At 46.0% G+C, this 26447-nt stretch overlaps 1 protein-coding gene across 6 annotated transcripts in view; it reads left to right on the forward strand.

Annotated features, from left to right (window-relative positions):
• Nucleotides 1–26447, forward strand: part of FCHSD2 (FCH and double SH3 domains 2) — a 163586-nt gene that overhangs the window by 91911 nt on the left and 45228 nt on the right. For all 6 annotated transcript variants that reach the window (XM_079973645.1, XM_079973643.1, XM_079973644.1 and 3 more), the window contains exons 9-10: nt 17434–17556; nt 19569–19664. In XM_079973645.1, coding sequence (XP_079829771.1) covers nt 17434–17556; nt 19569–19664 — 219 coding nt within the window. The remainder of the gene's footprint in view (nt 1–17433; nt 17557–19568; nt 19665–26447) is intronic.

Consider the following 26447-nt stretch of genomic DNA (forward strand, 5'->3'; position numbering starts at 1 on the left):
TATATTTTGAAGTAAAAAATGAACGAATTCCTATGCCCCACAAATAACCCAGAGATGCATTTTAAATAAAAGCACACATTCTACTCAGGTAAAAACACCAGGCAGGCCCCACAAATAACCCAGAGATGCATTTTAAATAAACGGACACATTCTGCTCATGTAAAAACACACTGATTCCCCAACCGTCCGCAGGCCGGATTAAGAAGGCAATTGGGCCGCATCTGGCCCACAGGCCTTAGGTTGCCTACCCCTGGTTTAGTGCCTAAAGGTCTAGAATGAAGGTGCCAGGTGATCTTTCATGGGGAAAGCATGCCACAAACAAAGAGCCACCGCAGAACAGGCCTGTTCTTGTGTTGCCACTCTCCAGACCTCTCATGTAGGGGGACACATGAAGAAAGGCCTCAGGAGATGGTTGCCAGGTCTAGGTCGGTTCATATGGGGAGAAGTGGTCTTTGAGGTGGTGTGGCCCTGAACCTTGACAGCAATGTTGCTTGTACTTTATGCAGAAATGCCCCACACTTACACCTAGAATGCAGGAATTCAGCTAAATTTCCAAAATGCAACTTTCCCCAATACAGTGGTACCTTGGTTTAAGAACTTAATCCATTCCGGAAGTCCATTCTGAAACCAAAGCATTCTTAAACCAAGGCGTGCTTTCTCATAGCAGTGGGGGACTCAATTTACAAATGGAACACACTCAACAGGAGCGGAACATGTTCTGCTTCCAAGGCAAAGTTCACAAACCAAAACACCTACTTCCGGGTTTGCCGCGTTCTTAATCCAAGTTGTTCATAAACTAAGCTGTTCTCAAACCAAGGTACCACTATACAGTGGTACCTCGGGTTAAGTACTTAATTTGTTCCAGAGGTCTGTTCTTAACCTGAAACTGTTGTTAACCTGAAGCACCACTTTAGCTAATGGGGCTTCCTGCTGCGGCCGCGCCACCGAAGCACGATTTCTGTTCTCATCCCGAAGCAAAGTTCTTAACCTGAAGCACTATTTCTGGGTTAGCGGAGTCTGTAACCTGAAGCGTATGTAACCCGAGGTACCACTATATATCTAAATGAGGCTGGGAGATCAATGGCAAAATGAATGATTTGTATGCAGAAGAACCCAGGTGTAGTTTGTGGCATCTCTTGATTAAAAGAATATAGGCCAAGTCTCCACCTGACGGAGCTATAGCCAGCAAGAGTAGGTGGTCTGCACTGGTCTCCGGCAGCATCATTTGTTCATATGAGCCAGGAGGGCAAAGAAGGAAGCGACAGGCATGGAAACTGTTTGATGAAAATGTACAAAACTAGCCATCAGAGTGAGGAGATTTCATCCCTCCCATATCCAAGAATCTCCTGAGGTGAGGAGCCTGCTGATTCTACAGAGAGGAGGAGCAATGTTCTGCTTTCTACTTAGTCAGTGAGTGAATCAGTCAGCGAGTGAGTCAGTCAGTGTATCGGAGAGAGAGAGAGTGTTAGAGATCGTGTCTAGAGATAAGGTTGCTGCTAAGAGCAGCTGCAGACTCTCAGTGTAGCATTGATTTATGCTTAGATCCTTTAGCTCTGTATATAGTTTTGTATCATAGTTGTAGCTATAGAATAAAAGGAAGATATTCTACAGAGCTGCTCTCCGAGTGGTTTATACTCTGCAAGACTCTGCAAAACTCTGCTGCGCAACGACTGTATTATTGTGCAAGTGAATCCGGTGCTCTCAGCTCTAAGCTGTGAGTCCACAGCACGGTGACCTGTCCCTGTGAGAAAGGAGGTCGCTGGCAGTGCTACCCAGCTCGCCTAGCCCAGTCGGGGTTGAAGTGCATGAGTCCAGTTGGTGCACTGGCTCAAGGGGCGATGCTGACACAGAGAAGGGGAGGGAAATGTTGAGACCCACGTTACATCGTAACAACATGGTGTCTGTGGTAGCAGGCGGGGGCTGCTGCAGAAATTCTTAGTGATCAGAAAGATCTCTAGGAACCCTTAACCTTGTATCTTGCTTTACCTGGTCATTTCAGTTCTTGGGAGATAAACTTGGCCAAAAGTTCCCAGGGTTGCTCTTGCATCCACTCAGACCTTGAAGACAACGGGGTCAGGACTCTTCCCTCTTTCAGGACGTTGCGTCCATTTCAGATTTGTGCAATCAAGAACACCTTGTACTGTCCCAAACTTTGGAAACTTGGGAACAAAACAGATGTGGCACAGCATGTTTTTCCTTTGTTACAAAAGGATCCATGGGAGGGCTGCTAATTTTGACTGAAGGACCAGCACTGGGGGAGGAGAAGGGAGAAGAAGCAGAAAGTTTAGCCCTCTGCGGCCCCTGCTACTTAATGCCTCCATGTGCAGTCCCAAAGTGCTGTCAGCGGTGTTTTTGCTAAATGAAAATCCCTGACATTTTTTGCATTTTGCACCATTTAATTACAATTATTTGATTCTAACCTCTGTGTTTCCCAGCGGTGATTTTGCACGTTCTATCTCTTTGTCAGATTATTTTTTCCAAGTGCAGGAATTTGTGCTGTGGTTCTTTCCTATCGGAGGGGCAGCTGCCCACTGATCTGTTTGACAGTGTGCTTGTTTGATGCCTGACTTGTTTTGCTGGAACGGATCCAGTTCAGAGATTGTACACGTTAATTGCTGCTGACTTGAGGTTTTCTGAGGAGATGCTTCTGTTGATGCATCTGCCATTGCTGTGACCTTGCCATTGTACAGATGGGTTGTGATTTTCCTTGAAAGCTTGCTATTCCATTCTTTATCATTTTCCGAAACTGTCGGGGGAGGTTAAACGCAGTACAGGCTTCATTCCTGGGGTGGGGTAGTATAAGAATCTGCATTGTTCCACTCATTGCTGCGGGATCTATTGTCTTGTGCAATGTCCTAAACATCTCAGTTTTCACAGTTGCACTGGAAATCTTGGAAATGTGTCCATGATTGCTGCTAAAGGTTAAAACAGAATCTGAGCGGATGTTGCAGCTGTCTCAAGACAATGACGGCTGCCTCTTGTTGGACCCAGCCTCCTAATCCCTACGGAATTATTCTCCCTTGGATGTCAGCTGGGTGTTATTTCTCCATTCGATGTACAGTATTTACTGGTCCAGGGCCGCGGGTGGCGCTATGGTCTAAACCACTGAGCCTAGGGCTTGCCGATCAGAAGGTTGGCGGTTCAAATTCTCGCGACGGGGTGAGTTCCCGTTGCTCGGTCCCTGCTCCTGCCCACCTAGCAGTTCAAAAGCACGCCAAAAAGTGCAAGTAGATAAATAGGTACCACTCCAGCAGGAAGGTAAACGGTGTTTCCGTGAGCTGCTCTGGTTCGCCAGAAGCGTCTTAGTCATGCTGGCCACATGACCCGGAAGCTGTCTGTGGACAAATGCTGGCTCCCTCGGCCAGTAAAGCGAGATGAGCAGCGCAACCCCAGAGTCGTTCACAACTGGACTTAACTATCAGGGGTCCCTTTACCTTTACCTTTACCTTACTTATTGGTCCAGACTATAAGGACCTTGTGCTTCTTGTGCTTCTGTATTCTGAGAAGGTGAAGATTTTGTGTGCGTAAAATCTGCTGCTCACCTCTTGGAAGGAAAATGGATCCTGTGACATCATTGTGTGTTCGTGTGTGTGTGTGTGTGTGTGTGTGTGTGTGTGGAATGCCCCCTTTCTCATTACAGTGAGCTACAAATGAGACCCTAGAATACACAGTCACAGTATCCTTCAGATGTATGTCTCTCATGAATCCAGGGTAGTCTTTTGTTTCCGCAACTGTTCCAGGCAGAGGACTTCGCAGCTCCGATAGTGGTCAGAGAACTGCCTAAAGACTTCTGGTTATGGGGCTTCATATAGCTGTGATTAATAAATACATTAAAAGTGATGGTGTGATATGACTAGAGAGTGCTGGACTTCAGCCAGGGAGACCAGGCTTCAGGTCTTGGCTTATCCATAAAACTCCATATATATCTCAGCCTAACCTCCTGCACAGGGTTGTTGTCGATCGGAGGACTGTGTGCATTGCCCTGGAATCCTTGAAAGAAGAGCAAGGTCCCAATAAACAATAAACAAATATACAATAGTTACAGGTAGGTAGCCGCGTTGGTCTGCCATAGTCGAAACAAAATAAAATAAAATAAAATTCCTTCCAGTAGCACCTTAGAGACTAACTAAGTTAGTTATTGGTATGAGCTTTCGTGTGTATGCACACTTCTTCAGATACCTTTTTTATTTTATTTTATTTTATTTTATTTTATTTTATTTTATTTTATTTTATTTTATTTTATTTTATTTTATTTTATTTTATTTTAAATAAACAATAAAAGTCAAGTGCTGCTATAACAGCTGCCCTAACACTCCTGCAGTTTTCACTGGTAAAGAAAGCACTGTAATAATCGGTGTGGAATGGGGCTCAGCTAGTATTTTTAGCTCTGTTTTACTTGGATAACCCAATTCGGGTTGCAGTAGGGAGAGAACTGCCTTCTATCTAAACCTTAAAAAAAATATAAAAACAGTAAATTTTGTTTAGCACAGGCATAAAATACCAGCACTACTTCTGAACTCCCAGCAGAAACTGTGTATGTGTGTTGCAGTGTATCGACTTGAGAGATATCATAGAAAAGGCTTTGCATATGGCAGATGTCCAAAGCAAATAAGCTTATTAATTATATTTTCCTGGAAAATGTTTGCTTAAGTATTTCTCCCCACACCCACCCAAGAATATGTTAAAGCAGGCCCTGTGCAGAAGAACTGTCTCCACAAGGTTTTGAAACATGCTAGAAATAGTATCTCACGTGAGTCTTTTTTGAATTATTATTTTTTTGATTGAAAGTTAGAAAAATACATAATTATATGTGCGCTAAATGTGACTCTTTATACTTAGCTGTGCGTAAAATCCCGGATTTACAGTTGTTTTGGTGAATTATGCTGTAGGTCTCATAAATCACATTTCAGACAATGGGTTGTATCCAGTCTTGCTGTGGCGCCAGTGGAACCGACTTCTACTTGCGCAGCGGGGCTTACCCTCGAGATGGGGGGACCCTCTGGAGCAGATTTGGGGTGACTTGTGGGAGGCAGCAGGGGAGAGGAGAGGAAAGTCCCGTTGTCTTAGCAGGGCTTGGCTCACGCAGAACTGGTTACAACCCAATGCTTGTGTTGAAGAAAGTGGCAAAAAGAACCTGTGATGGTCTGCATAACATGGAGCTGCTTAGAGACTTTGATTGACGAAATTACCACCAAATCTGGGGGGGTGGGGAACCATTATTGTGAACTTAACAGGTAGTGTCACAAGTCAGATTTCCTACATAGTCTTGTAGCCCCCCTCCCCAAAGTATGTACTATTAATCTTGTATTGATTTTTTTAAAAAACGAGAAGGATAGCCCAGACCTTTTGAGATACAGTGGTGCCTCGCAAGACGAAATTAATCCGTTCCGTGAGGCTCTTCGTATAGCGGTTTTTTCGTCTTGCGAAGCAAGCCCATTGACAGCTTAACGGATTAGCGCTATTAGCGGTTTAGCGGCTTTTAGCGGATCAGCTGATAAGCGGCTTAGCGGCTTAGGAAAAGGGGGGGAAAGGGGGGAAACCCGCAGGAACTCACAAGACATTTCGTCTTGTGAAGCAAGCCCATAGGGAAATTCGTTTTGCGAAGCGCCTCCAAAACGGAAAACCCTTTCGTCTGGCGGGTTTTCCGTCTTGCGAGGCGTTCGTCTTGCGGGGCACCACTGTACAGTCATACCTTGGGTTGAAGTAGCTTCAGGATGAGTATTTTCAGGTCGCGCTCCGCGGTGACCCGGAAGTAATAGTGTTCCACATGCGCGGAAGCGGCGAATCTCAATGCGCAGGCGCAGGTTGCGTTCGCTTCAGGATGCGAACGGGGCTCTGGAACGGATCCCGTTCGCATCCAGAAGTACCACTGTATCTTAGAGAGGTTGCCCGATTTATTCCTCTCCCTTTCTGTTTGGCAGCTTGCAAAATCCCCTGTCTTCCTTCCGCTCCCTATTGATTTATCTCTCTTGTGGCATTTTAGGGGTGATGCGCAATGTTGGCTCCCCAGGGGGAGTGGGAACCTTAAGCTGCAGGTTCTCTGTGCATTCTAGACAGAGGGCAGCTTACAGACAGACCGTGAGGTAGTCTCAGCTTGGTCAGGGAGGTTCCTTTGGGGTGTTTGCTCCACAATACAGTGGATGCTCCGGTTGCGAACATGATCCATGTGGGAAGCACATTCACAATCCGCAGCCTGCAGCGCCGCATCTGCGCACACGCAGGTCACGATTTAGTGCTTCTCCGCATGCGCAAGCACTGAAACCCGGAAGTACTTCCAGGTTTGGCACAGTGCGCAACCAGAAATCATGCAACCCGAGGTATGACTGTAGTTTCTAGATACTGGAATTCAGGGCTCCTTGAATATACTGTATGTGCCCAGATGTTGTAACAAATATAGGAAGAGGCCGTCTTGGTACCCCAGCTGGCAAGTTCTTTCCCCACAGAGGCTTGTTAGAGCTGCTTTTGGGGCACATGGGCCTTTTAGTCTGGAATGACTTTGAGCAGCTTCATCAAGTGATGGGAAAATGCAGACATAAATGTTTCCTAGTTATAGTGGTTACTTTTTGTGTGCTTTGGGTGTTTCGTTTCTTTGACAAGGGTGGAATTGAATTCATATGTTTAGGTAGCCAGCCTTGAGGGTGAGTAAGAAAGGAGGTGAGTCTGGGTGTGGGTGCATTTGCAAAACGGGGGGAAAAGAAAGGCCATCTCCATGTGTACTTTTTGGTGCTGAAATTCAGTGTCCTCCTCCTTGTTCTAGAACCCTCCCTCCCTCCCTCCCTTAAAATACAGTGTCACAAAAGACCTTTTTGCCTTTTCCAAAGCCCTGCACTCAAGAAAATGAGAACTGACATCAGCCAGTCCCATTTGTGTGTGCTTCCAGAATCATGCCTTAACCTTTAGTAAGACGAGCAGTGCTTTGGAGAGCTGGGTTCTGCTTGGTACTAGATGAAAGGTGAACAAGATCTGACTGCAGAATGTTGGAACCAGCTCCTTTGAGATGTGCCAAGGTGGAAAGAGGCTGCAGGCCAGCCACTGCAAAGTTAAAGCACTGTAGAGTTAAACTTTCATAACATCTTAAAAGAAAAATGGTGGTGTGTTGGCTTCTGGTGGCTAAAGAATAAGAGGGAAGCTGTCTCGAGGAATTCTTTGCATTTTTACATACTGTGTACTCTTGAAGTTGTGGCGGTGTTTCCCCAATCAGATGCTTCCTCTTTCCTCTCCGTACTGTTCAAATCTTCCTCTGTCTCTAAATCAAAAGACGATGAGCAAGTTCATAGTATTTCATTCCCTTGGGACATCCATGCCGTCCAAAAGAAAGCAGTAACCAAATAGTTTTAATTTTGTTGTGGGCTTAGTCTGTGTGTGGTTTTAGTGCTGGCTGGGTGTGAGACAAGCCCCAGTTCCTCACTCCCCTCCTGTTAAAGGCCTCATCCAGCAATCTCTCTGCTTCTCATCTTTTCTGGGTTAGCGAGCTTCTCCTGAAGGGAAGGAACTTGTTCCTGGAGAGCCAGCAGCTCATTTCTCATTGGATGTTTGTGCAACAGGGAGATAGCTGTATATGTGACATACAGTAAAAAGAAAGAAAGATAATAACCTGGAAATCCCCCACATGCCTTGCTTGCATCTCACTAACATACAGTAATTAATTTTCTAATTTTAATTGCTTTATTTAGAGGGAGGGCTAAATCAAGGAAAGGAGGGGCAGAGGAGCATGCCCTGAACTCATTTGTCTGTCAGCTCAGGTTTTTAAACTGTGTAATACATACTACAGTCCTTTTCACAAGCCCTTGGGATTTGGTGGTACATAAAACAAATTATTTAAAAATAAATAAAATAGATTCACTATAAATCTTCAATGGATGATATATTTCCCCTTTCCCAAAGGGGTGTTTAAAACACACACACACACGTGTGTCATCTTCTCCATTTCATTTCTTCTCTTTAGCCTCTGCTGTGACAGCCCCTGTTCCCTTACACAGTCACAGCTTGGTGGCATAACATATTCTTTCATTTCTCCCCGATGTGCAGATTTCAGAATTTATTAACTACTTCTACATTGCCCTGCATCTATCTATCTTATCTATTTAAAATTCAGCCCAGCCGGAAGGAGTTCATGGTTATTTCTCGCAACAGTTTTGGCATTGATTTCACAAAGGCAGTTTTGTTGTTCTTTGCGTTCCTGAATGTTGAAGGAAGCCCATGTGAAACCCCCTGCCCTGGATATGAGAGCAGATTGCTGATAACCGGGTGATCGCATCAGTCTTGGGGCATGCCTTTCAAAAAGACCCATGTGATTTGTCAAACAGGTCATTTCTAGACTTTGGGGATCCAAAGTGTTGAATAGTGGGTAGACATGACAGACGACAGAGCGATTTCTCCAAGCAGCTCTTTATTTTGTAAGCTGGAATGGAACCTGAACAGCAAACAGCTCAGCCGGCCTGCTTTTATAGGCAGCTGGCTGTCAAACATTGTAGCAAGAACAACCCAGGGTTTCCCGCCTAAAATAACTGACGTGGACCTGAGTGAAAACTACATACACAATACTCCTGGTGGCCTGAGTGAGAACTTCAATACATAACACCCCTCCCCACCGAGATAAGGCGTTAGTTACAATCGTAATGGTTTCCTTATATACAGCACTACACGTAATGGTTCAATTAGGCACAAAGCATATCGGTTACATTTCACATTACTTCCATTAGACCAACAGTGTTACATGTCCAACAACATAGTCCTTTAAATACGGTCTACTGGCCTTGTGGATTTCCTGGGCGGAGAGTTCAACAGCTTCTGAGGCCACGGCCTCCTCAGTGGCTTTCTGCAGCGTGAGGTCTGGCATGGCGAGGAGATGCCGTTGCAGACGGATGTCCCAGACCCCACAGATGATTTGATCCATCAGGGCATCATCTAAGTCTCAGAACTCGCAGTGCATTGCAGCCTGTCAGAGGGTGGTGGTGTAGTTGTTGATTGACTCCCCCTCTGCCTGGTTCCAGTGGTAGAACACATGGCGGGCAGCGATCTTGGACGGCTTTGGTGCGTAGTGGTTGCGGAGCTTCTCTTGGATCGTGTCTCAAGGTGCTGCCTGGACTGCTAGAGGCGCAACCAATGCTCGGGCCGTCGCGAACACTTCGGGGCCACAAAGGCTGAGGAGAGGCCCCGCTTCTGCTCTACAGACCCTCTTGTCAGCTCATTTGCTTGGAGGTAGCAGTCAAACCGAGCGAGGTAGGAGTCCCAGGATACAGAGGCTGGGGCAAACGGCGGTAGAGGCACGAGTGAAGCCATGGTTCCGATGCCGACGTGGAGGCGATGGATGGTACACTGTGCTCTAGCCAGAACGGTCAGCTCTGAATTGGTTCTGCTCCGTGATTTCGCTCAGTGTTTCAGCTCCGTGATTCAGCTCATCTCAGAGGGTGGCCGCGTCTGGCTGTGCTCTGATGTCCATCGATCCCACCTTCGTCGCCAGTGTTTAATAGTGGGTAGACATGGCAGACGACAGAGCGATTTCTCCAAGCAGCTCTTTATTTTGTAAGCTGGAATAGAAACTGAACAGCAAACAGCTCAGCCGGCCTGCTTTTATAGGCAGCTGGCTGTCAAACATTGTAGCAAGAACAACCCAGGGTTTCCCGCCTAAAATAACTGACGTGGACCTGAGTGAAAACTACATACACAATACTCCTGGTGGCCTGAGTGAGAACTTCAATACATAACACAAAGGAAACCTTAGCCTTTTATAATGTGCCCTCACCAGTATTGCTACCACATCCCTACCCATCTTTTGTATATCTCTTTTCTCCTAAGAGGCAAACTACTGTATTTGGTCTCCAGGATCTGTCTGAAACAATTAGGGGAGAGGTTGTCCTTGGTTTGGCTGCTTGCTTGCCTAGAAGCCTGGAGCAAACCCCCCATTTTGCCTCCTCATTGATCTGCCCCTAATGTTAGTTTGTAAGTTAAAAGATTCCAGATCAGAATGATATTCCGGAACTGTTCTCCAGTGAAAGACAGAGCAGCTATCAGGATTAAAGATAGGGCTAGAAACATGTTTTGAAAGGTGAGAAATATCAAGTAATACAGCTTTGCTAGCATTGCAGACTCTGATCAGTACTGGACACGGTGTAAAACATCTGAGTGAAACAGATTCTCCCTAGTGGATTTAGAGAGAAGGGAAATGGCTTGGTCAAGAGACAGGATAGCTCTTCAAGGCTGAAGGAAGTGCAAGAATGAGAGAGAGGGGGGGGGGTGGATGGAACAAAAGAGACTGAAAATTGTATTGCTATTTATACCTATAAATCGGTTAAAAAAGACCATCTTGGGTGCCTTTTTGTCGCTGAACATTTTACCAAGCAAATTTCAGAAAAGAACACCTATTGCTTTTTACTGTCCCTAGATTTTCAGTTGTTCACACATCTGTACTTTCTGTCAATCTATTGTCAAGCCAGCTTCAGTGCGGATAGCAGCCTGCCGCCCTGCGCGAAGGGCGCCCTGAAGCAGAGCGCCCCTCACGCCGGGCAGACATCCGCAGCGTGGGGAGCCCTGCAGGAGTTCCCCGCAGGGCTCCCCACGCTGCGGATGGCAGCCTGCCGCCCGGCGGGCAGGGCACCCTGAAGCAGAGCACCCCGCGCGCCGGACAGACATCGGCCAGCCCCACAAGCTCGGGGGACAGCAGGGAGGCGCAGCGCCGCCATCCCGCTGTTCCTCGACCTGGTTCGGTTTCCCCGACCTGGTTTTGGGGGGGAAATAAAGGGGGGGATTTCCTTTATTCCCCCCCCAAAAAAAAACTAGGTGCGTCCTATGGGACGGAGCGTCCTATGGGACGAAAAATACGGTATCTCTAAAAGCTGAAGCAAGTATTTGTTTTAGTTTGGGCCACAAACATGCCAGTTCAAAGTGCTCTAATCTTTCCATTATAAGGCACTCTTTTCAGTTGCCCAGAAATTGACTGTCCAGGCTCAAACGTTCCATAACAAATATCTACCATTAGGCTGAGCTGCTTGAGTTTTCTGCCAAAAAACAACTACAATTCTAGCTTGGGGGAGAAGAGTAGATCCCTAGTAAGTGATGTGTGAGGCTTTTGGTTTGCTGCAGGGAGTAGCGTCTAAAATATCTAACAAATACACTTTTGCTGAGAGACCTAATTGCTGTGGAATGCAGCTACTAGCAATGAGCTTTTCCTGTTCATCCTTCCTAAAAAAAGAAAATGTTGCCCCCGCCTCATATTTTCTGCTAGTCAGAGTGTTGCTGCTGATCTCAGCAGAGTTAAGGTATGTTAAGATCATTATTAATGTCCAGAAACTGTTAAACTGGAAATTCCATTAAATACAAAAATTGTCCTAAGCAGTAACAGTTCCATTGACATGGTAATAAGATCAAGACTGTGTTTTTCAGGATTATAAATCTTTTCCTTCTCATTATTTGAGCGGTTTGCTCACTGTGTAGTTTGCCAGGCCAGTCTTAGGCTGGTGTTGCACCACTACAGCAACACATGGTGTTGTAGCCATCCCATGTTGTGTCCCTTCCCAAGTATAAAGGTAAAGGGACCCCTGACCATTAGGTCCAGTTGTGACCCACTCTGGGGTTGTGGAGCTCATCTCGCTTTATTGGCCGAGGGAGCCGGCGTACAGCTTCCGGGTCGTATGGCCAGCATGACTAAGCTGCTTCTGGCAAACCAGAGCAGCGCACGGAAACGCCGTTTACCTTCCCGCCAGAGCGGTACCTATTTATCTACTTGCACTCTGACGTGCTTTCGAACTGCTAGGTTGGCAGGAGCAGGGATCGAGCAACGGGAGCTCACCCCGTCGCGGGGATTCGAACTGCCGACCTTCTGATTGGCAAGTCCTAGGCTCTGTGGTTTAACCCACAGCGCCACCCGCGTCCCCTCTGCCCAAGTATAATTTGGACAAAAAGCGGGTTATAGGGACAGAATGAGAGAAGCAGGCAGAACCAGGGGCTTCTAAAACCCTAGCACAAAATTGTGCATACTGGGTGCTGAGGCTCATCGCCAAGGAAAGTCAGCACAATAAAGGCTTGTGTGGTACCATTTCTTGTAGGACGTTGGATCATTTTACACCAGTGCAGGTATGAAAATACATATATGAAGCAATAGGTCCTAGAGAGTAAAAGATACAAGACAGATTCCTTTTTCGTGAGCATTCTTCTGGTGTGACTTTGCCAGTTAACAATTAGAGAACATTATTTTTCTCTTAATCCAGGGTGTTTCTGTAACTCGAAAGCTTGCATGCTCTAAAAGGAATGTTGTTGTTTAGTCGTTTAGTTGTGTCCGACTCTTCGTGACCCCCTGGACCAGAGTACGCCAGGCACTCCTGTCTTCCACTGCCTCCTGCAGTTTGGTCAAACTCATGCTGGTAGCTTCGAGAACACTGTCCCACCATCATGTCCTCCGTCGTCCCCTTCTCCTTGTGCCCTCCATCTTTCCCAGCATCAGGGTCTTTTCCAGGGAGTCTTCTCGAATAGGTTTGATTAAATATATAGATAGAGCATTTGACCATGTGATGCCACTTTGTCCGTTGGGAGAAAAAGGTATTTCTTCCATTGGCACTAGAAGCAAAATCATACACAGGGCAGTATGAATTCTAGGATTGTCCCTGTGATTCTAAGACTTTATAACTGAACTGCTATCCTGTACATAGTTGCTCTTATGCAGCTGTTGAAGATCTGAGCAGGAACTTTGCCTGTGTCAAGGAGGAAAAGCTAGAAAACACATTAAAACAGCATTTGAAGTCGTGATAAAACAGTACAAGTCCCACTGGAATTTTAGCCTGCCATTAAAAAAAGAAACACCTGCCATTTCTCTTGAAGCTATTGGTTTCACTTCCTGAAAGTCCTATGGATTTCTGAAACCCGAAACCACTGATGATTGGTTCTGTCTCAGATTTAGGAAGCAGGTAGTTGATGCGGTTAATATTATACCACTTGATGAAGCTCTTATCTTCCTTAAACTCTTAGTCTTCCTCTAAATGAGTCTGTAGAGCAGCAGTTGTTTTAAAAGCAAGTAGTGTTCACGTACTGGGGTGGGAGGTGGGGAATCCAACTAAGTTAGCAAATACATTTGCTTTGCTAATGTTTACTTCTTCAGTCATTTTTACAAGAAATTGCTCCTAACATATGCTAAACTTGTTGTTGTTTAGTCGTTCACTCGTGTCCGACTCTTCGTGGCCCCCTGGACCAGAGCACGCCAGGCACTCCCGTCTTCCACTGCCTCCTGCAGTTTGCTTCGAGAACACTGTCCAACCATCTCGTCCTCTGTCGTCCCCTTCTCCTTGTGCCCTCAATCTTTCCCAACATCAGAGTCTTTTCCAGGGAGTCTTCTCTTCTCGTGAGGTGGCCAAAGTATTGGAGCCTCAGCTTCAGGATCTGTCCTTCCAGTGAGCACTCAGGGCTGATTTCCTTCAGAATGGATAGGTGTGGTCTTCTTGCAGTCCATGGCAGTCTCAAGTCCATGGGACTCTCCTTTATGGATCACTACCTTGCTGTGGCGAAGGGGCTTAAATAACTCAGAGAAGCTATGAGCTATGCCGCGCAGGGCCACCCAAGATGGACAGGTCATAGTGGAGAGTTTTGACCAAACGTGATCCACCTGGAGCAGGCACCAGCAAGCCACTCCAGTATCCATGCCAAGAAAACTCCATGGACAAAGACAACAGGCATATAAGCTAAACGAGATACTTTTAAATGACATGGTCAGTGGGCTATGCCTTGCAATAATCTCTTCCACTGCCCTGGAAGCTTCTGTCTATTGCAGGTCTCTGATTCTATTACGTCTCTAAGCATGCACCTTTCCCCCCATATACCGTATTTTTCGCCCTATGGGACGCACTTTTTCCCCTCCAAAAATGAAGGGGAAATGTGTGTGCGTCCTATGGGGCGAATGCAGGCTTTCGCTGAAGCCTGGAGAGCGAGAGGCGTCGGTGCGCACCGACACCCCTCGCTCTCCAGGCTCCAGGAAGCTATCCGCAAGCCTTGCGCGCCCGGGGGAACTCCCCCCGGGCGCGCACGGCTTGTGGGCGGCAGCCGGGAGCACGGGGCTTCGCACAGGTGTCTGCAAGCCTTACGCGCCTGGGGGAACTCCCCCCGGCGCGCAGGGCTTGCGGGCGGCAGCCGGCAGCGCAGAGCACGGGGGCGCCCTTTGGAGGACGCCCCGTGCTTTGCGCAGGTGTCCGCAACTTGGTGGGTGGGGCGCCCTGAAGCAGAGCGCCCCGCGCGCCGGACAGACATCCGCAGCATGGGGAGCCCTGCAGGAGTTCCCCGCAGAGCTCCCCACCCTGCAGATAGCAGCCTGCCGCCCGGCGGGTGAGGCGCCCTGAAGCAGAGCGCCCCGCGCACCGGACAGACATCAGCCAGCCCCACAAGCTCAGGGGACAGCGGGGAGGCGCAGCGCCGCCATCCCACTGTTCCCTGACCTGGTTTGGGGGGGGGAAATAAAGGAAATTTTTTTCCCTTTATTTCCCCCCCCCCCCAAAAAAAAGTAGGTGCGTCCTTTGGGACGGAGTGTCCTATGGGACGAAAAATACGGTAAATAATAGAATCATAGGCTTGGAAGGGACCTTGAGAGTCATCTAGTCCAACCCTTTGCAATGCAGGAATCTCAGCTGAAGCTTCTGTGACAGATGGCCATCCAACCTCTGCTGCCACTGTCCACCAATCATTCCTAAGGGGAAAGTGTGTTTGAGATGCCATCATGGTGATGTGAACTCCCATAGCCTCAACGCATCCTGGCATGTATCCAGAGAAGCCTCTTTGTGGGGGTGCCCAGTTACTTAGATGCACACAGGTGCTGCATCCCCAGAGGTTCATGCAGTGCACATACAATGCGCCTCCAACCCACTCTCTGTTGCAGCCCTCATAATGACCATTATTATTATTATTATTATTATTATTATTTATTTTATACCCCGCCCATCTGGCTGGGTTTCCCCAGCCACTCCGTGCGGCTTCCACCAAATATTAAAAACAATACAGCATCAGACATTAAAAACTTCCCTAAACAGGGCTACCTTCAGTTGTCTTTTAAAAGTAAAATAGTTGTTTATTGCCTTGACATCTGCTGAGAGGGCGTTCCACAGGGCGGGCGCCACCACCGAGAAGGCCCTCTGCCTGGTTCCCTGTAGCCTCACTTCTCGCAGGGAGGGAACTGCCAGAAGGCCCTCGGAGCTGGACCTCAGGGCTGGATGATGGGGGTGGAGATGCTCCTTCAGGTATACAGGACTTCCTTCAGCCCTCTGCCTTTTGTTATATAATATGAATGTTTTTGTGGCCAGTCAAAATCAGCCATTACAACCCTGATGGAAGTGGGATATATATTACATTATGCCTATTCGCACATTGTTAGCTTTTTCCTTTCTGAGCACTTCTAGGATTTGCACTTAGCAAGTAAGTTTATTTTGCTCCTAAGGCGCTCCTTACCATGGCTGTATACTTGCTTCGTATCTCTTGCTTGCTGTGAATTAAAAAATTGTTTTAGTCCCTGCTTTATCTCAGCTGGTTACAATTAAAGCAGTAGTTCAGTTCATATATGCTGAATGTCAGCATGGATGTTCTCCTGTTTAATTAACTTCTCACATGATCTCAGGGATGTGTTGACAACCACTTTACACCGAACTTGAGAGATACCAACATCTTTAAATGCAGTAGGTGAAATGAGAAACCTGCAAACATGCTCGCTACGGATAATTCTCTTGCATATCTAGAAATAGCACTGCATACATTTTCACTTTGACAACCTCCGGTAATTCTCTGCAAAGTGGCAGAAGCTATCGCAATGGGCATAGGACTAAGTGAGAGAGTCAATATTATTGTATATAGCCAAAGGCCTTTACAATGGACGGCAGAGAATAAAATAATAATTTAATAATAATAATAGTAATAATAATAATTTATTATTTATATCCCGCCCATCTGGCTGGCCCTTCCCAGCCACTCTGGGCGGCTTCCATAAAAACCAAAAATACAGTAAAATCACACGTTAAAAACTTCCCTGAACAGGGCCGCCTTAAGATGTCTTCTGAATGTCAGGTAGTTGTTTATCGCTTTGACATCTGCTGGAAGGGCGTTCCACAGGGTGGGCGCCACTACCGAGAAGGCCCTCTGCCTGGTTCCCTATAGCTTTGCTTCTCGCAATGAGGGAACCGCCAGAAAACTTTCCTCTAAAATCATACAATGTAACCTGTAGCAGTTTACAACATAAAAAGGAAATTTACAACATTAGATTTTAAAACTGGAGTGCATTCACATAGCTGGAACGGAGCTTCTTGGCTGCCGGCGCAAATTTGGCTACCAGGTGTGTAATATATAGATGTTTCTCTGCTAGGAGTTCAACTGTCACTTCCTGTGTGGATTAAACCTGGAAGCCAGTTAACAATTGGTGCAGATAGCATGTGATGACCTCTACCTGATTGTATCCATATATACATTTGCGATCCATATGGGGAATTTCCCGATATCTCCCCTCTAAATATGCCGAGGAATCTTAGTTCTACAAAAGCCCTGCATAGTTATGGGAAGGTCAGAGTCTGAAGCTAATGGGACCTTGAGTGCTTGGTCTTAATTTGGGGGTACCGAGTTAGAGGAACAGGTGGCAATGATGGTTGCTGTCTTGGTTGGCATCCTGGTCAAAAATCCAATTTCTAAGGCCACGTGATTAAGGGGTTTTCTTTTTCAGAAGGTCGGCGGTTCGAATCCCCGTGACAGGGTGAGCTCCCATTGCTCTGTCCAAGCTCCTGCCAACTTAGCATTTCAAATGCACACCAGTGCAAATAAATAGGTACCGTTGTGGGGGGAAGGTAAATGGTGTTTCCGTGCGCTCTGGTTTCCATCACGGTGTCCCATTGCACCATAAGCGGTTTAGTCCTGCTGGCCACATGACCCAGAAAGCTGTCTGTGGACAAACGCCAGCTCCCTCGGCCTGAAAGCAAAATGAGCGCCGCAACCCCATAGTCACCTTTGACTGGACTTAACTGTCCAGGGGTCCCTTACCTATTACTTTCTGTGACTAGTCAACTACAATTTATTAGCAATTAGAGTACCCTTAAATATTATTACTCTTTCAAGTAGAAGCATTTGTTAAGAAAGCAACATGGTTAATCGAATAGGAATTGTGTGTTTTTTGCAGAGACAATCACTTCTGTGGATGAAATGCAGCCTTTCTAAGCTAAATATATTATTCAGGCCTCAATATATGTTATAGGTACATCTCCTTTGTGAAAATGCAAAAAAGTGTTTTTATTAGCCCCTGTTGGCTTTTGGAATACTCTTTAGTGCCAGCTAGTGGGAATTGATAGCAATTTCAGTTCTGTTTCGGGATGCTTATGAGCCCAAGATGACCAAGCATGAAGGTGAATAAATGCATTTTATTTAGATAGCGGATATTCACTCCACCAGATGAGCATGAATAGTAATTTTTTTGCTTCTGTTTTAATGCAGGCTCTTGATGGGAATGTATGTGATCACCTTAAGGATTATTTAATGGCATTCAGCAGGACTGAATTAGAAGTATGCCAAGCTGTACAAAGCACATTCCAGTTTCTTTTGGAAACTTCCAGTCGGGTAAGTTTTTCAGCAAACTAATTTTTTTGTCTGTGTTCCAAAATAGTTGTGACAGGGTGGGACCTGTGACTTTTTTTTTTTAAATGGGAGGACCCTGAAGTGGTCATAACCAGGGAAGTAGAATACTGCACCACCACAATGTTAATACTAGCTACCATGAAAAGGGTGATGAGGACGGAGAGGCCAGCATTATGGAGATGGCCAGCGCTTCGTAAGGTAGTGATGTAACGCTTGATAGTGAGCTTTAAATGCAGGAAGTCTGAGGTTCTGTCTGTGGTGGCAGGGCTGAGAGACATGTCTTCCTGCAACGCAGGATAACTGCTGCCAACCAGATGAAGCGCTGGCTGTCTGGCGCAGTGGCTTGAATCTATATAAGGCAGTTTCATATACCTGGGAATAATTCGGAGCAAAAACCTGACACCGCCACCCCCTACTCCATTTCTTACAACAGGGATGTCCAACAGGTCGATCGCGATCTACTGGTAGCTCCCTGCGAGGTTTCGGTGGATTGCAGTCGATTGCTGGCTCCCTTTCGTTAGCGGTGGTAAAATCCGGCCCAACTTCGACCTGAACTCCTTAAAAAAGGGTCTTTCCTCCCTTAAAAAAGTCAACAACTTTGCCCTGAACCCTTAAAAAATGGGACTTTCCTCCCTAAAAAAAACCTGCAAGATCTTTGACCTGAACCCCCCCAAAATGGGATAGATCACTGCCATTTTTTTATTCTGTGAGTAGATCGCAGTCTCTTAGGAGTTGGCCGTCCCTGTCTTACAACAATAGCATTATCCCTTTGATTTGGAGCTCTGCACTGTTATCAAAGTTGGCCTGGAATCCTCCAAGTATAGTTTGAAAGCAGTTACAAGTTCTGTAACCGTTTACAATGCTGCTTGAGGAATATTTTGCAGCATTGGTTTTTCCTAGGGTATGTTTATATAGTCTCCCTTAGCTGGCAGTTTCAATCCATCAAATGGATTTATCCATTATGCATCACTTCTGCTCTGTCCCATCACCTCTGCACAGGACTGTAGTTGTACAGGCCACCCAGGCCAACTGGAGGAACCCACATAAAACTTTATCTGCACTGCATTTGATACTGATGTGGTTAATCCACCCTTGCTGTCTGTGAAATGTTTGGATATCCCAAGCTCGTGATGGTTTAATCCCTCTTCTCTAGTCTCTTCATAAGCCTTTTGACTTTCTGATACCACATTTCACTCTTAATGTTCTGCAGTTTCTAAAAATATAGATATAAATAACAGACACTTACAACTCCAACCCAATTTGTAGAGTTTTAAGAATTAAAATGCACCGTGATAAAGATGGCGTGGCAGGTGGCTGCATTGGATTCTGGGATCATATATGCATTCTTAAGTTTTCTGAATAACGTTCCCGTTCAAGATCAATATGCATTCCAGCCATCCGACATCTACAAACCCTGTATAAATTGCAATTGCAATTTGACAGTTTGCAGCTGGGCCAGGTTTGAGGCATTTACATTAATTGAAAAAGCCCTAAACAACTTGGACCCAGAGTACCTTAAGGATGGTCTGGTTCCAAAAGCTCCATCCAACTTGAAAGGCTGAGATCCTGTGATCAGGCACGTCTTGCGTTTTCCCTTGTGGCCCCCCAAGTTTCAGCTGGTCTTCACTCAGGGCCAAGCTTTCAGTGTGGCAGCCCCAGCTCTTTTGAACCCCCTACCACTAGAGGTTGGGCAGGAACCATGTCTCCCTTTGTGCATATGTTCTGTGAAAACTTCTTTTGTTTAGGCAGGCCTTTACAAAAAAATTTTTTAAAAAAATCCAGTAAGTATTCATTGATGCTTTATTGGTATTTTAAATGATTCTGTTACAGCATCTTTGTTGATTTCGTTTTAAATGTTGTACTGCACCTTGCAGAACTTCTGGTGTTGCCTTAACTGTTGCAGTGTTACAGTTTCTTCAGTTTTTCTGTCTCACACATTCTCTCTTTAATATCAGGGATTAAATGCCTGTAAACGTATTCATTGTCTCTTTCAGGTAGTGCGAGATTACAATTTTCAGCTGTTCTTGCAAGAGAACTCCGTATTTCATAAACCGCAGTCCTTCCAGTTCCAGCCTTGTGACAGTGACACCGTAAGGGCATTTTAAAAAATACATTAATTCCACTCCTTTGTTCAATGCTTTGAATGAGCCACAATCCAGGGAAGCCGCTTTTGTAAGGGGAACAAGATCTACGTGCTGTCCAAGAGTTTTGCAACCTCGCATAGCCTTTTAAGCCTTTCTTCAGCAGACAGGGAACACAGGATTGTGACCCAGGTGTGCTAAGGTGCGCTGAGTCAGGTGTGCTAAGCCTGTTAAAAGGAGTGGGCTCAAGTGCACATAGTTGCTTTGGACAACAGCAAAAATTTATTGAGTGCTACCTCTTTTCAAGAGACGCGGGTGGCGCTGTGGGTTAAACCACAGAGCCTAGGGCTTGCCGATCGGAAGGTTGGCAGTTCAAATCCCTGCGACGGGGTGAGCTCCTGTTGCTTGGTCCCAGCTCCTGCCAACCTACCAGTTCAAAAGCACACCGAAAAGTACAAGTAGATAAACAGGTACCGTTCCGGCGGGAAGGTAAACGGCGTTTCCGTGTGCTGCTCTGGTTTCGGCAGACCCGGAAAAACTGTCTGCGGACAAACGCCGGCTCCCTCGACCAGTAAAACGAGATGAGCACCACAACCCCAGAGTCGTTCGCGGCTGGACTGAACTGTCAGGAGTCCTATACCTTTCTACCCCTTTTCAAACATTCAGAGTGGTGGGAGATTGGGATTATACCAACCTACCCCACTCAAGGTGTATCTTCCTCACCCGATACTTCACATTCAACTTAATATATCCGTAGGGACCTTGGTGTCTAGAGCCCAGCACGAGTCCTCCCTGTTGGCCCCACACAAAACTGAGTTGTACAATTGATTGCATTCTATTCATGCCATTCCCTATGTAAATATGAAGTCCAACATGCAAATGTTGTATGGGGTGAATGCATGATGAAAGGTGAGGCCGGATGGCGCATTCCCATCCCCTGGGGTGGAATATGAAGCTTATTCATTTAGACACATTTTTAGAGTATGGTAGCGGAAGGTCTGGGACGTGGGTGGTGCTGTGGGTTAAACCACAGAGCCTAGGACTTGCCGATCAGAAGGTTGGAGGTTTGAATCCCGACGACGGGGTGAGCTCCCGTTGCTTGGTCCCTGCTCCTGCCAACCTAGCATTTCAAAAGCACGTCAAAGTGCAAGTAGATAAATAGGTACTGCTCCGGCGGGAAGGTAAACGGTGTTTCCGTGCGCTGCTCTGGTTTGCCAGAAGCGGCTTAGTCATGCTGGCCACATGACCCGGAAGCTGTACGCCGGCTCCCTCGGCCAATGAAGCGAGATGAGCGCCGCAACCCCAGAGTCGGCCACGACTGGACCTAATGGTCAGGGGTCCCTTTCCCTTTACCTTAGCGGAGGGTCTAATTCATCTTTGCAACTGTACCACAATGCTCTGTAACCGATCCCAGTGTTTGCCTTGTGTGTTTTCCTTGTATGTGGTCAGCCCTTGCTTATTGCCCTTTTTTTTCTAAGTTTTTAGGTCCTCAAAAAAGCTTCCTAAATTAATTATTTTATGTTGAGAATAGTTCCTAAATACGGGGGAGGCTGGGTGGGATTTTCTAAAAATTTATCCTGTTTTAAGAAATGGTTGATCACGGCAAATATTTTTTCCCCAAATCGTACTGTCTCCCCAAATATTTGCAGAGGTTCACATTAAGCAAATAGCTCACAAGGTGGCTAAAGGGCAATTTTCTGTGCTTCTTACACCAAGGTAATAGAAAGTACCAATATAAGCAATGTGTAAGTTTTTTTATAAAAAAAGTCATTTCTTTTTGCAGATTTTTGATAAACCATAGTTAGCAAGGGGGAAGGAATCTGGGTCTGTGCTGCATTAGGGGAAACGCAGATAAAAACTGGGTAAGCCTTGTTAAAAACAACAGACTTGCCCTTGAAATTCAGATGTTTTCTAACTTCATCCTCAACAAAAGATAAGTTAATTTTATATCTCTGACTTCTCCAGTACATTGTTTACATCAAGTCCAAGGGTATATAAAAGGCAGTGGGCTGAGTTTTCCCTGACTAACCATATTTGCCTAATTGTGTTTGCCTTGCAGTTCTAACTGGTGTGTGTGTGTATGTGTTTGTGTGTGTGTGTGTTTTGTCCTTGTGCAACCTTTGACATTCAGAGTTTTAATGCCGTTCAGCTGGTGGATATTGAGCCTTCACCTGTCAGTGCTCTGAGAATGACCTTAGTAGAGGTACATGGCAGCATCTGCTCTCACCATTTACTGTCTCGTGGTATTGCTGATATGCATGATGACAAGGACTGTTATGGTGCAATCTGCTTCCATGCATAAAGTGACAAATGAATGCATAACGTGTTAAAAACCAGATTCCTACTGTCAAGATCTCAGAACTGAACTAAATTCTCGGAGGGCTGCTTAACTTTACTGGACCAAACAGCACACAATTTATAATAATTCAGAATTTTGACGTGAGATGTCAATGCACCATCTGATATTTAGAGTAGCTTTACATAATCCTGTGACCAGAAGTGCCCCCTTCAGCTCCATGTACCCTTCTGGGAAAGCAGAATAAAACTATGGGTATCTTACCATACTCTTGATTTCAGTTAAACTAATTAAGATATTTATATGTAATTTTTCTGCCTTAATTGCTAAAGCGCCCAAGGCAGCATACTTCAGCAGCAGCAGTGAACAAATACTATTAAGATAGGTAAAGGTAAAGGTACCCCTGCCCGTACGGGCCAGTCTTGACAGACTCTGGGGTTGTGCGCCCATCTCACTTAAGAGGCCAGGGGCCAGCGCTGTCCGGAGACACTTCCGGGTCACGTGGCCAGCGTGACATCACTGCTCCGGCCAGAGCCAGAGCCAGAGCCAGAGCCGCACACGGAAACGCCGTTTACCTTCCCGCTGGTAAGCGGTCCCTATTTATCTACTTGCACCCGGAGGTGCTTTCGAACTGCTAGGTTGGCAGGCGCTGGGACCGAGCAGCGGGAGCGCACCCCGCCGCAGGGATTCGAGGCTTTAACCCACAGCGCCACCTGCGTCCTTATTAAGACTATTAAGATAGCAGAGTACAATAGACAAAAATAATTCATCTGCTAGGACATCCTTCCCCAAACTGCTGCCCTCCAGATGAACTACAACTTCTGTCATCTCCCAGTACGTTTCCGAGCACAATTCAAAGCATTGGTGCTGACCTTTAAAGCCCTAAACGGCCTCAGTCCAGCATACCTGAAAGAGCGTCTCCACCCCCATCGTTCTACCTGGACACTGAGATCCAGCTCCGAGGGCCTTCTGGCAGTTCCCTCACTGTGAGAAGCCAAGTTACAGGGAACCAGGCAGAGGGCCTTCTCGGTAGTGGCACCTGCCCTGTGGAACACCCTCCCATCAGATGTCAAAGAGAACAACAACTACCAGACTTCTAAGACATCTGAAGGCAGCCCTGTTTAGGGAAGCTTTTAATGTTTGATGCATTATTGCATTTTGATATTTTGTTGGAAGCCGCCCAGAGTGGCTGGGGAAGCCCAGCCAGAAGAGCGGGGTATAAATATATTATTATTATTATTATTATTATTATTATTATTATTATTATCCCTGACCGTTGCCCATGTTGGCTGGGGTCAGTGCCAGTTGTAGTGCAAAACATCTGGAGGGCACCAGATTGAGGAAGGCTGCCCAAGGGATTAAAATACCTTCAGCTGTGGCCAAAAGCCATCTTGAACAATAGTCATCGAGTGGTCCCTGAATGCATTAAAGAGGGAGCTGAGCAGAGCCCCTGGCGCAAGGTATTGCGCAGAAAATGCCCTCTTAGGCACCCCAGTTAACTTCATCTTTGAAGGTACAATGAGATACAGAAAGCCAACGTAATTAACTTGTCCTAATCATCAGGCACCAGGTAAAGGATTGGGTATTCAGCTCAGTTAGCCCCCACCCCAAAAAATGCAGAAGCTTTAAACTGTAATGTAGGCTCCATTATTGGGCCAGTACAAATGTATTCAGATACAGTACTTGGGTTTTTTTCTTTGGTTTTCATTATACTGAAGTTGACATAAAAGCAAAACAAGCTTTGTCTTGCTTTTTCAAAAACGTGTGTCGTCAAATTGGATCCAGGAAACTGATAGTGGTGTCCTTATTTCTATCAGTCCACGTAGCCGATGTTTCATTTTTGGCCATTTTACTTTCCTACTAAATTTCATCCCGCAAGTCAGTCTTTGGATAATACTCAAAACCAGGAAGTCTATATTTGTCTACTCGTTAACAATCCTTGAAGTAGGGGGGTAGAAATATGCAACTGTTATGCATTTTAGTCACTTCATTTCCATTTTGTGTTGGAGCTGTTCGGCGCAAGTAGCTTTTTCATGGGATATGCATGATTGTTTTCAATGGGCAAGCTGTGCAGTGAACATTACGGAGTAATCTGCTGACCTGAACTAAAATCAAGACTCCCCCCCCCCCCAATCAATGACTAATTTTTCAATCAAATAAATAGTTCAACAGAACTTGGGTGCCTCTTCCTAGAGAGGTTTCAGTTGCTTAACTACAGAGCGGGGAGAGATAGGGGCATATGCAGTCTAACATTTATAGCTGTTCAACTGCTGTGCCATTTTTCTGCTTGGAATAATTCAGCATGTTTTCAGGGTGTGAGTGAGAAGCCGGCTATCTCTTGGGAGGGTTAGTAAAGTCGCCTACCCAGTATAACACCTTCAGCCACCGAACACATGTAAAAGGGGGTCAGTAATAGAGACAGGTGACTCTCCTGCTGCCAACAGAGGGTTGTTGCTTGTTTTACCATACAGCTTCTGATCCAGCTCCCTGTACAACAGCAAGCAGAAGGTGAAATTTCAATACACAGCCATTCTCAACTTGCCGGATTATCCCATTCACTTTGCACAAGGCAGGTGTATCCCCAGTTTACACTCCTAAAAGATTATCTGCAAACATTTGTATAGTACTGGGACTCGGTAAAGAATTGAGAACCTGCCCTGGTCCCGTAAATTACTGGCTATGGAACATTGGGTTCCCACCCAACTGTTGTGCTACCCTTTGCAGGAGGACGGTAGATCACGTTTGAATGTTGTGGTCAAAGCTACACAATCCAGGACAGGCTAAAGGAGAATCTGAGTGTTGTGATTAAAAAGCAGAAGATTTTGTCTTGAGGCCGAGGTTAGGGAATTGGGGGGTGGAGGCATAGCAAATAACAGAAGACAGTGAGAAGAGCAGTGGAGGGGAACAAAAATGGGCGAGATCAGAGGCTTATGGGAGGCGGCTTTAACTTAGCAATGGGGTGAGTGGGGTTTTATCAAATTTTGTTAAAAGCAAATGAACTAAAATGAAATCCAAACCACAAAGCTGTCAGGAGGCAAGGTAAACTTCTTAATCAGAAGTTTCCCCAAACTGCAGTGCACAGTGAACTTACTATCAAGCTCACTAATGCATAGATAAGCATATTTGCAACAGCATGGCAAAATATAGAAGGAAATTTGCTAGCTCTTTATGTTTCCTGATTGGAAATGGAGGCCCCTTCCTCAAACAGCATGTGATCCTGTGAGAAAATGCAATAAACAACTAAATCTACTGCCAAGATAATGGCCCCAAAGAGCTGAAACAATTTTTTTTAAAAGCAGTTCTTTCCTGTTTTTGCCAAGTTGCTGCCTGTGACATTATATTCTGTACATTGGAGGTTGACTGCGTTAACCTTGGGGTATTGCAAAATTCACTCATGCCTGATTCATTCCAGCCAATATGCAGAGTGATGGTCAGTGCTGAAGTGTAGAATTCTAGCTGATACTAAATACTACAGGTTTAATTTATTTATTAAATTTATATCTCACCCTTCTTCTGAAAGGAACCCAGAACAGTGAACGCCAAGTGATAAAGCAATAAGCACATATTTAAAGCACCTTAAAATTAAAACCTTTAAAGCACCTTAAACGCAGGTGGCGCTGTGGGTTAAAGCCTCAGCGCCTAAGGCTTGCCGATCGAAAGGTCGGCGGTTTGAATCCCTGCGGCGGGGTGCGCTCCCGCTGCTCGGTCCCAGCGCCTGCCAACCTAGCAGCTCGAAAGCACCTCCGGGTGCAAGTAGATAAATAGGGACCGCTTACCAGCGGGAAGGTAAACGGCGTTTCCGTGTGCGGCTCTGGCTCGCCAGAGCAGCGATGTCACGCTGGCCACGTGACCCGGAAGTGTCTCCGGACAGCGCTGGCCCCTGGCCTCTTAAGTGAGATGGGCGCACAACCCCAGAGTCTGTCAAGACTGGCCCGTACGGGCAGGGGTACCTATTAAAATACTTCTTCTTAATTGTATTTCAGTTCAACAATTACTTTGATAGAATACATATTTTTGTTATGTGCAAATGGCTTTAGATACCTATTAGGTCCATAAATGACCATATAGCATATATTCAACACACAAAAACAGGGAAAATTTGTTGCTGACAAAGGACAGCTGGACATTTAAAGGGCCCCATTACCTGCAGTAGCTGAGGGCCTCATCAAACCTAAATCCGGCCCTGGATGTGCAGGGCAGGGGCGATGAATCTAGGCTGCAGTCGCCACAGGGGAATAATAATAATAATAATAATAATAATAATAATAATAATAATTTATTATTTCTACCCCGCCCATCTGGCTGGGTTTCCCCAGCCACTCTGGGCAGCTTCCAACGAAATATTAAAAAAGATATTAGCTTAAAGCAAGCTTCCTCAACCTCGGCCCTTCAGATGTTTTGAGACTACAATTCCCAGCGTCCCTGACCACTGATCCTGCTAGCTAGGGATCATGGGAGTTGTAGGCCAAAAACATCTGGAGGGCTGAGTTTGAGGA

The sequence above is a fragment of the Podarcis cretensis genome (assembly GCF_951804945.1).
Source record: "Podarcis cretensis genome assembly, chromosome: 4".
Classification (NCBI taxonomy): Eukaryota; Metazoa; Chordata; class Lepidosauria; order Squamata; family Lacertidae; genus Podarcis; species Podarcis cretensis.